This window comes from Vidua chalybeata, chromosome 6 (genome assembly GCF_026979565.1).
Source record: "Vidua chalybeata isolate OUT-0048 chromosome 6, bVidCha1 merged haplotype, whole genome shotgun sequence".
Classification (NCBI taxonomy): Eukaryota; Metazoa; Chordata; class Aves; order Passeriformes; family Viduidae; genus Vidua; species Vidua chalybeata.
The window spans coordinates 59,035,641-59,046,626 of NC_071535.1; the positions used below are offsets into that span (position 1 = coordinate 59,035,641).

At 38.4% G+C, this 10,986-nt stretch overlaps 1 protein-coding gene across 2 annotated transcripts in view; it reads left to right on the plus strand.

The window, feature by feature from the left end:
- PARVA (parvin alpha) overlaps nucleotides 1–10,646 on the plus strand; it is a 61,973-nt gene extending 51,327 nt beyond the window's left edge. For both annotated transcript variants that reach the window (XM_053945916.1, XM_053945917.1), the window contains exons 10-13: nucleotides 160–228; nucleotides 1,482–1,583; nucleotides 2,413–2,485; nucleotides 5,798–10,646. In XM_053945916.1, coding sequence (XP_053801891.1) covers nucleotides 160–228; nucleotides 1,482–1,583; nucleotides 2,413–2,485; nucleotides 5,798–5,874 — 321 coding nt within the window. In that variant the 3' untranslated portion in view covers nucleotides 5,875–10,646. The remainder of the gene's footprint in view (nucleotides 1–159; nucleotides 229–1,481; nucleotides 1,584–2,412; nucleotides 2,486–5,797) is intronic.
- The last annotated feature ends 340 nt before the right edge of the window (nucleotides 10,647–10,986 follow it).

Here is a 10,986-nt window from a genome sequence, read left to right on the forward strand (position 1 = left end):
TTAAAACAATTTTTAATGTCCCATTTCAATTTCAAAACTTGGAGATTGTGTTGCAGTCTCTTCACTCATGCAGATTCTCTTCTGAGTGGAGCTCATACTGCTGGTGTTAAACTGCTGCCCTGCTGAATTGGCCTTCATTGCACTGTTTTTGTATTTCAGACTCTCATCACCTTTGTGAACAAGCATCTGAATAAATTGAATTTGGAGGTGACTGAACTGGACACGCAGGTAGGATTTTATAGCCTTTCTTAAAGGGGAGAAGTAGTTGCACTATGTTATGCACTGTGCCTCAGCTTTATCCAGAAATTTCACTGAATTATTATTGAAAATGTTACTTCAGCAGGAAACCCTTTCTAAATACGTTTGTACAAAGAAGACCCTCACCAATTAAGCGTCTAAAGCAACTTTGTACTTCCATTAGCATAAAAATTAATTACCAAGTGCTGCCTTCTGGCTGCTGCCAAGTGCTGTAAGGAAGACCTGCTTGTTTTGGTCAGGCAGGAATTGGGTGCCCCTTGGTTTGCTCCAGCGCCAGGCTGAGCAGTTGTTTCCTGCCTACCTTTGCACAAGCACGCAGCCACGTGGGATCACAATGCCTCTCTGTTCAGGGGGAATTCGGGGATTTTCGAGAGCAAAGCTACTCAAGTGTACAGGCAGCTGTACAGCTGGGCTGCAGGCTTGATTGCACCACAGAAATAATGTGCTGCGTGCTCTTCTGTCTGGTTCTCAGCTGCTAAATTGACTGAAAAGAAGCTAAAAGAAAAGCTTAGCCCTGCTGTATTAATACCTCCCCATGTGAACAATTGCAGCAGTTATCATAAGAAAATTACGGGGTCAGGCAGGAAGGGATGGGATCTGCACTATCAAAAAACCCCAGGTGTCTTCAGGTCAGGCTTTATTTTATGTCTTGATCCATGTTGTTAAGAATCTCTGCTTTATTTACACGCCTACCAAGCTGATAGAGATTTTTTAAAGGTAAAATGAAGATTTAGGTGGAAATTGTGTATAAGGGCTTTCAAAAGGGCATTCCCTGTTTCTGCTCATTGCATTGTTTACCTTGGGGAAAAACATTCAAATGTACCTGGAAACTCCTTAAGCATTTATCTGAAACAGCATTCCCTGAAATGAGAGGTTGTTATTTCCATCAGCTGAAAGAAAATCACCTGCCTCAGGAGAGTGATGGGTTGATAGACCCATAGACCTGATGCCACTGGGGTAGGAGTGGGAGGCCTGGGACAAAACCACAGAAACATGGAATAGTTTAGGTTAGGAAGGACCTTAAAGATCATCCAGTTCCATCCCTCCTGCAGAGACACCTCCACCAGACCAGGTTGCTCAGAGCCCCATCCAGCCTTGGTCAATTCCAGGGGTGGGGTGTCCACTTCTCTGGGCAATCCTGTTCCAGTACTCCATTGTTCAGTGAGAAAAGCAGTGAGCTATTTTTCAGAAAATGTACTGAGAAACGTTTTTTTTTTTCACAGTTTGCAGATGGAGTGTACTTAGTCCTGCTAATGGGTCTCCTGGAAGGCTATTTTGTTCCCCTGCACAGCTTTTTCTTGACTCCTGATAGTTTTGAACAAAAGGTAACTAGATTTCATTTTCCTGTTAAAAACAAACATATAGATATGTCTAGTTGTAGAAGGATAACACAAACTTTTCTGCAGAAGTTTGATGCTAATAGCTGAAATCAAGAAAGCTGAAATAGCTTGGAAATAGCTGAAATACTTGGAAATGCTAACCATTTCCAAGTATTAAAAAAAGTCAGTATTAATACTTAACTGGAATCAAACAGAAAATTATATTAATGATGGGGTGGTTAGCAAGTATTAACAGATTTTGGCAGCCATTGTGTGGTGCTGTCATTGAACAAGACCTACTGTTCATTAACATATATAGAATTACACACAAGCACTGATGACAGAATTGATTTTTTTCTGTGTGTCCAAAATCCAAGAATTTAACATTGGAAAGGTTTAATGGTTTTGGAGACATAAAGGCATATATGTACAATGTGTCAATTCAAGACCAACATTACATCAGTGTCTGTAGCTATCCAGGCAATTCATCTGTCTGTTCAAGAGAAGAGCACTTCAGGGGCCATCATGTTCCAATTTTTGAACTTGTAGGAGGTGGGCTGTGCTTACTTGTAACAAGTAGTAAGTTGTAAGTCCTTGTAGGCAATTTTATTCAGGGCTGTGTTAGTTCATGTTAACTTTCAATTACCTTTATCTTTCTGCAACCACCATCACCCAGAAACAGCAAAACAGATTGTCTGGATTCCAAAGACCAGATACAGAGCCCTGACTATTTTTTCCTTCTGAATATCTGGGTCTGCAATTTTAAATATATAATGTCTTGACCATTTGCACTGCTCAGAGTTCACAAGAGTGACTGCCTTTGTTGTATTGCCAGGTCGTCAATGTATCCTTTGCATTTGAGCTAATGCAGGATGGTGGATTGGAAAAACCAAAGCCAAGACCAGAAGGTACCTGTTCTACCTTTTTTGTATCTCCTTAAAAGTTTGTGTTGGCTCCAGATCTTACAAGGTTACAGTGTGGCTAAATTAAAGTTAAATTAATCCAGCAGCAAAAGGCAAGGTACATTTTGTAGTGCTCAAGGAACTCTGTATTTTAAATGCACTTTTTCAAAGGTTGCAATGCTTCCTTTCTTCATTGGCCAAACACATGCAGTAATACTCCAATATTCCCTGAAAGAAAGAGGACACAGTTGTGATTGGTGTCACTGACAGATGTGAACAGCTCCGTTTGCTCCATTTTCCTCCATCTAACATTTTCACAACCAAACCTTGAGTATTCCAGTAACTAATAAGATTTTCACAAAAGAGGGAGATGTTGTGGAAGAAGAATTTCAAATGTTCACATACATGCCTTTGAATGCAGGACCTAAGCATGCATATTTAAATTAGATGTAGAGCTGGGGACTGACAGTAGAATGTGCTTCAGGGAGGATAAAGGTTTTTCTGCTGACTTTAGGAGCATTGGGATTTCCATTCCATTCATACACATACAGTGTTTAAATACAGCTTTTCAGGCTGGAGACAGAGCCCTTGATTGACCAGGTAAATGGGTGTTTTTGGAGCTCCTCCTGTGAGAAGTTACCACTTCTTACCATGCAGGAGCTGGGCATGCAGCTTCTCCTCCCCTCTTCCCACCAGGAATGATATCTGGCCTCCTGCTGGTTACCTGCCACAATAGTCAACATAGCTGTGTCTTTTCAAGACCAATTTCAGATTTACATTCCATGGTGCTCACAGTCTTTTCCTGCCACAATATTGGATTGTCATTCCCTGAGGAGCTGACATAAGCTCATGTCAGAGTGTTGCTTCTAACAGTCAGAGCTCTCAGGAGATTCACGCACTCGTTGCTGAATCAGGTTCTGCTCTATTCAGGGCTCTTTCCATCCCTCCCATCTTCCAGGTTATAACAGCACACACACACACAAAATAATGCATCTCAGGATTGAGCCTGTGCATTAAATCTGGACCTACCCAGCTTGGTGTTTTTACTTCTTTTGATTGCTTGAACTCCTATCCACAGTCATGCTTAAGTGTACCACTGGTGAGTGTATCACAAGCCTTTATGTCTGAAATACTCAAAGTGAGAATGGGGAAACAGTGAAATCGAGGGATCCAAGTAAAACACAGAGTGTCTGTGATCCCTTACTCCCCATGGATGGTTTAAAATTCTTATGGCATTTAATTTTTCAGGTATTTATTGCTCTAGGGGACAGCTAATTTTTCCAGTATAAATCAAGCCATAAGGATATTTCAGCATATATAAGACATTTCTTGTGCAATTATTGAAATGCTTAATATGAAACTTCCTGCCCGAAGTGAATGGAAAAACACATCTGTTTTATGTGTTGTTACATTGGGCACAATGCCTGTACTTAAAATTTCCAGTGAGCGAAAGAGTATTGAAAAGGATCTTACCCTAAATGTGTACACTAAATACTCTTTGAATTCCTACACTGTTTCTTTGAGGTTCTTGAGGAAAAAATATGCTGAAAAGTGCTTTAGAATATGAAAAACATATTTAGTGGAAAAAAAAAAGAATGCAGTTAAGTAAATGAGTATGAAAACCAATGATTTTTATGGGGTCAACAGTTTATTTGGGTTATTTGCAATATAATTGAAAAGGTCTTAAAAAGCTTTCTGTGACCTTTGACTATAAAAATGGCTGGAACATTAATCTGCTGAATCTATAACGAATTCATTTACAGTTTGAGCTTTTTCAGAGATCCTTGCAATGCATACATCAAAGCCAAACTCAAGTTTCTCTTCTAGAACCTTGCAACCAGTGAAATGTTACATGAGTTGATCAAACCTGTGTGGTTTGATCAATGAGCACATGGAAATAACCCATCTTTCTCTGGCAGCGTGCTTCTTTTACTTTGAGCCCTTCTGTAGAATTCTGTTGTGGTGGTGTTATCTTTTTTTTGTGGTGGTGTCTTTGTAAAGACCGAACAAAGTTACTTCTTTAATAACAGAAGTTCTGTATTTGGGAAAAAGGTAATTCTGCACCTTGCTGCTGGCCTGAAAGAGGAAACTTCTGATGTTGCATGCAAACAGTATTACAGATTGCAGTGGGATGTTGTGGGGGCAATGCACCTTTCCTGCAGCTTTTGGCATTTCCTCTTCATTTTATGCCAAGCATTTTTCATCTGATTTATAAAGAGGCACAAACCCATGCTGGCTCTGGTTATATGACCATGCACAGGCCTTGAGTGTTTCCACTCTTTGTCCATGGATGTAAATTCAATATCTTTAGTTGGCACACTTTAGGACACCATGCATGGGTTTCATTGGATTAATTATTCAAAGTGTGACCCCTTCACAATCTGTGAGAATCTTCAATGTAATGGCTAAACTCTGATGACTGCAATACACCATTTACTGGGCTTGCTTGGAGGTTTTGGCCAATTCCAAGAGCCACAGTTAGGAATTTGAGTTCCTGTGCACTCAGCAGAAAGAGACAGGACAATTCTAATTCCACTCTGCTCTTTCTGAGGGCAATTCTGAAGCCCTGTGTGAGATTGACTAAAGCACTAGTGTAGCCTGCTGCAGTAGTACTTGTCAGTTTGTTTTATAGATTTCTTGTGAAATAATATTGACTTTCTCAAGAACTGCTCTTTGAAACAGAAGGTATTCATTAGCTTTTTGTTTCATATAAATCCTTTACTTTAGATGTTGAGTTTCTGAAGACAGATTCGGCCATGAATGTCAGCTAACTCAAAGAATTTTCAGATGTTTGTTCAAGGAGCACTTGTACACCTAGCTTCTTTAGATCCTCTGGAAAATTTAAACTTGCCTCTAGCTATCTTGCTGAAATTAGGCCTAGTAAAGGCTGTTGCAGCCCAGAATGTGCCAAGTCCTACAATTCTTACATAAGGGGAAGGCTCCATTGGTTACTGCCTGATGACTTTTTTTCAAAATCATTACTTTTCAGCCACAGCTGTCTGAAGATGAAGTCATATAAGTGTGTATAATCCTGGGCACACTTAGGCTCAGGAGCATCTGAGCTTGGCTACATTTCATCAGCAGCAGCAATAGCTATTTGTATTTCTAACTAGAAGTGGCTAAAACACCAAGTTTTGAGTTGCCGGTTTGAAAATTGTGTTTTATTGATATTTCTATTCTTTTTTGCTATCCTTGTGATCTAATGTTCATGGTTATTAATGTGAGCAAGGGAAAGGAGTAGTGAATGGGCACTTTTTTTCTGGAAAACATTTGGAGCTATTGAAGTTACTAATTTGTCTTCCCTTGTCTTTTTTCTAGATATTGTAAATTGTGACTTGAAGTCTACACTGAGAGTACTGTACAATCTGTTTTCCAAATACAGGAATGTGGAGTGAAGAATTGATTTGAGTCACAAAGGAGTGTTAACAAAGAAAACATCCTAACTAGCATATCTTTCATCAGTGTTCCTCTGCATCTCTATCCTAAAAGGAACAAAACCATTTACCTGAAGAATTTTTGGTTATTGATTGATTATTCTGACACTACTATTTTCACAGTAGATTTAAAACTAATATAACTCATAGAGAAAAAAGGGTTTGGGGGAAGGTATATGGGTATATTCCGGGAAAATTCATGTCTTGGTTGTCTTCACATTGTTTTTAATAGGTGAAGCAACAATGAAAAAAATTTAGTAAGTTTAATTCAAATCAGCCTTTGGAGCCAATCATAGTAATATTCTGTACTGAGTGCTTAATTATTTTATATATATATATATATATATCTTTTTGTAATCTGGGAAGGGGAAGAGTATTTTCTATCCATGATAAGACAGTTCCATTCTGATTGTGAGGAATGTGCATGGGGAGAAACAGTTAAATACACTTGTTCACATGACAGCTAAGAAGAAGAAACTTAACCTGCTGAATATATAGTTCCAGTGCTATTATTAGGCTTTCATTTTATGGGTACAAACTGAAGTGACTACTCATTCCTTCAGGCTTACTATGACGTGATATTCTGCTTCAATATGTGCTACTGAGCACTCCACAGACCCACACTTTGCAGCTTGTCACCTGTTTTTGTTCAAGGAAGAGATCTTTTTTGCAAAGAACACTTTTCAGGAAGACACACCTGTGTAATACAGCTTTTCTATAATATTTGTATTATTACATAATTTTAGAAAGTAGAAGAATGGCTTGTTTTTATTTTAGCAGTTTAATCAGAGGATTATCAGATTGCAAGTTTAGATTGATCGCTAAATAGAATTTAGAATTGTCCCTTTGGTTGATTTTATGATGAATGGATGTTGCTGCATAATGTTCAACAGAAAAAAATAAGATTCATTTTCTAGAAATGGCCAAAACTATTTCCATCTGCAAAGATTCCATTAGAGTGTAAAGTTCTTTGGTGATTTTACATGGCTACAAAGATTTTTTTTTTTAATTTAATTACCACCAAGATGTTATCTGTTGGGTTTTAGCTTTAACAAAGACACAAAAGGGAAATGGGAGTTGATTCTTCCCTTTGACTGGTACCAAGCACCAGTTATGCTTCCAGAGGAAGCTGGTAGAGGCTGCCTGGATCACTTCTGAAACAAAGCGTTCCATTGCAACCACAAATTCTCGAGATCCTGGTTTACACAGTCAGGAAAGAAATTCCTCAGGCTGAAATTCCTTGATAACTCTTCAGAAATCTTGGGACTGCTTAGTGCAGGAAGGAGACTTGTTAACAGCCATCCAGTTGCAGCAGAACTGGCTTAGGTCAAAGGAAAAGCCATCTGTCAGTTCTTGAATCGTCATCAGGAGAAAGGCAGAGCTGGCAAGGACACTCAGAAACAGCTGGATGTTACTCATGATGTAAAGCATTACATAGTTTTCCATTTTCCAGGGCTTTTTTTTTTTTTTTTTTGTTTATGTAGAGCTTTTCAGTATAACATTAGCACAGAGGGAACTCCAGCAATTATTTCCTGTCTTTGCTAAACACCAGCTGATGTTTAGTAATAAGGTGATACTGACTTCTGCTGGGGGGGCTACGAAAGTATTTTCCTGAGAAATAATATGAACTTTTTCAAGGGAAAGTCAGTATTCAGTTCAAAGGACAATACCTGGATGTTCTCTGATCTCAGAAATTATCTGATTGTAATAAGCACTCTAAATATCTTTATTAAAATATTTTCTTACCTGTGTGTTTTAACTGAGTTTCTGAAATTAGAGGTACAGGAAACAGCAGTTATTTCCCCTTTACAGGGAGAAATAGCTGGACATTTTGACCTCAATGAAAATGAGCATTTTCATTTTATCTTTAGTATCTGAGAAGCTAAACAATAGGAATTAACCAAATATTTTTTGAGCAAACTGAGACAGTACTTCTCATGTATATATTAGCAGCAATTTCAGCTTATTTTAATGTTTAACATGCAAGTTTTTCATTTGCACGCCTAGTGGTAATTGTAATAGCTAATTAAAAAATGAATTATGTTTTTTCTGCAGACCATGCTCAGCTGTAACACTTTTACATTTCAACAGTGCTGAAAGATTTTGACAGCCTTTGTTTTCAGGAGTGCACTTTCTTTAAAGAGGAGATTTATATGGGTAAAGTGAACAGTGAAACTGTTTTCTTTGCCAGGACTTGCAAATAAGTATTTCTTGTGCTATATTGGTATAACATTATTGGAGATTTATCTGTCAGACTCCATTTCCATCCTTATAAAACATAAAACTGAGACAGAATTATTAAATCCTCATGCTGAAATGCAATAATGCAGAACCGTAGAAGCATTTAAACAATATCCAACCTTTCCACAATTATCTATCCTATGGTAAGAATTTATGTAAATTAAAATCTGCTATATAAACAACAGTGTCCTATGTAAGTATAGATCCATGTGATAGTTTTAACACTTACACACAAATAGTATATGCTGCCACGTAGGAGTGGGTCACTGCTTATATTTTTGACAGTGTAGATTTAAATAGCTATCAGATAAATAATCTAATATAGAGATTATATCTAATATTTATTGCTTTGATTCAGAATATAAGAGAAATATAGAATACTACTGTAGACAGCTTGCTTTTCAGCAGTTGGTGTAGGCCAGTCCTTTCCTTCAGGGAAGGGAAAATTTATCTGGGCCAAATTCTGCCCCACCTGTGTTTCTTTTATTCTTGGTACATAGCAGTGCACCCTGACATACTGCTGAAAGAAGAATTCTCCTCGCTGTTTATATCAAGGTAGAAGCTGTTTAAATTTTAGTCAACCCCAGGTTTATTTATAATTGCTTAAAATAATTAAGCAATAATCCAAATGGATGGATTTAGCTCCATGAGCAGCCACCTGGAGAGGCCAGTTCCTCTGGTGGTCCCAGAGGGAGCCTGTGGTCTCAAGGCTGCTGTCTCAGCACTCTGGATCCTAAAGCCAGGTCGGGTAAATCCAAGGCCCTGCCTGAGGATCTCCTGGTGGTATTGGGATCCCACCCCCCAGACCAGCGTGCCTGTCTGTTGTGCTGTGGCACACAAAGGCCCACAGGCAGCTGAGCCCACCAAAAAGTGGCCAATTCTTGGCCTGCCTCGAGTAGCAAACAAGCAGTAAACATTGCTGCTGCTGGGGCATTGTGAAACCACCACAGTCCTTTGACTTCTGATTCATCCATTGCATCCAGCAGTATGGTATCTAGGTTTCTTCTGTGGCTGGAGATGGGCATCCTTTCCCTCTTGATGGATCCTGGCATGCTCTTTCAACCACACAAAACTTATTGTTTGTTTTTTTTTTTTTTTTTTTTTTAAAGAGGAGCTACAGATTTTTCATAGTGTGTCAGTAAGGTGTTGTCAAAATGCTTACCTAAAATCCTAATATCTTGAGGTCAGCTCCTTTCAATTTCTTTCTCAGCTGACTGGCTGTTATTTGCCATAAAGAACAAGTCCTGTGAAAAGGAACCTTTGCATAATTTTACCCAAGGCACACTCATAAAGCCCAGAATTGGATTGCTCTGTATTTCTGATGGGGTCCAGACGAACCAAATTTCCAGTTAAATGCAGAATATGCAGTTCTTTACATTTCCTAATCAGGAGTAGCTCCATGTTACAGAGGGTAGCAGCCCTTGCAGCTCCATAGCTCAGGAATTCAAGTGGACCAGCAGGAGCTGGGTAAGGTCCTAATCTACTGCAGTGAATTGTGGACCAAGTGGCAGGAAATCACCTGAGCCTCTGTCTTACAGAGCGTTGCAGTGCTGGGGAATGGTTGCATTCAATGGGGTACTTGGTTGGCTTTTGTTCATACTTTTCATTCTGGAAGTACTGTTTTAAATTGATGTTTCAGATTATTTTAGCAGACACCTCACTGCAAGCCACAGTGTTGTAAAGCAGAATGGCTTTTAGAAGTTTATTTCATTAGATAAAGATATATGTGACATTTAGTATACTAGATGCCAGCCTTAGGCGTAGTTTTTGTTATTCTTGTCTTCCCCTTAAAACAACCTTCATTAATGGCCAAGCATCCAAAGAGAAAACAGTGCCTTGAAGACCTCTTGCAAGATTTTTACACTGTTACCTGTAGTAGACTTCTGTCGTTTTATTGTAAGAATTACTGTGGGCTTTCTCTTTACAGTCGAAGTACAATTACAGACTGAAGAAATCCTTTGTAAAAAGTTACAATTAGCTTGCATGAAGATATTTTATTTTGATTTGTCACATGAAAAATTGAGATAGTATCACCAAAATTTTAAAATTCGGCATACCTCAGTACCCACAGATTTTCCAAAGAGGTTTTGAGTCGTTCAGCATTTACAAGGGCTAATTTTATGTATTTTGAAAATATTTTGTGTGAAATTGTTTCTGCAAGAATGAGATTTTCTTTTCTGTCTAAAAATAATACCATGCATAATACCATGCACTCTTCAACAATAATAGACTCATTGAAACATTTGGTCCTCAATTTCAATATCAAACTAACTGAGAAAAAAGAATATTTTCAAAATTTGCTAAACAAGTATCCAAAAATAATTATTGGTTTAAGTTAAGCTGCATTGCCTTCAACTGCAGAGTTAGTAGTTTTCAGAGAATATATGTACTCTGTAAGTAAAAGACACACTCTTGCTGTTTTTTTTTTTTCCCTGTGCTTTTCCTGAAACCTTTTGTTATGATCCACAATAAAATTTGCACCTGAAAATCAACACTGCATGTTGTTGTTGGGTCAAAGGATGAGTTTCTGACAAAAATTAGGGAAGCTGTGTTCTTTGTGTTCTCAAAACTTCCAGACCTCTCCATGCACCCTTTTCCAGTAACCCCTTTGTGGGTGTGCAAGGTGTTTATTATTATGTTCTGTGGGGGCTGGTGACAGCTGAACGTTGCTGGGGTTGGCAAAAGCAGTCATGTAAACATATGTTTGAAATGATTAACAGCAGCAGGTCAGGAAAATGCTGTCTTCGACTCAAAATAGCAAAGAACACCTTTACTTTTAACTTTGTGGTGCTGAGCACTTCAGTGGGGATATCCCAGCTGGATATAATGCAA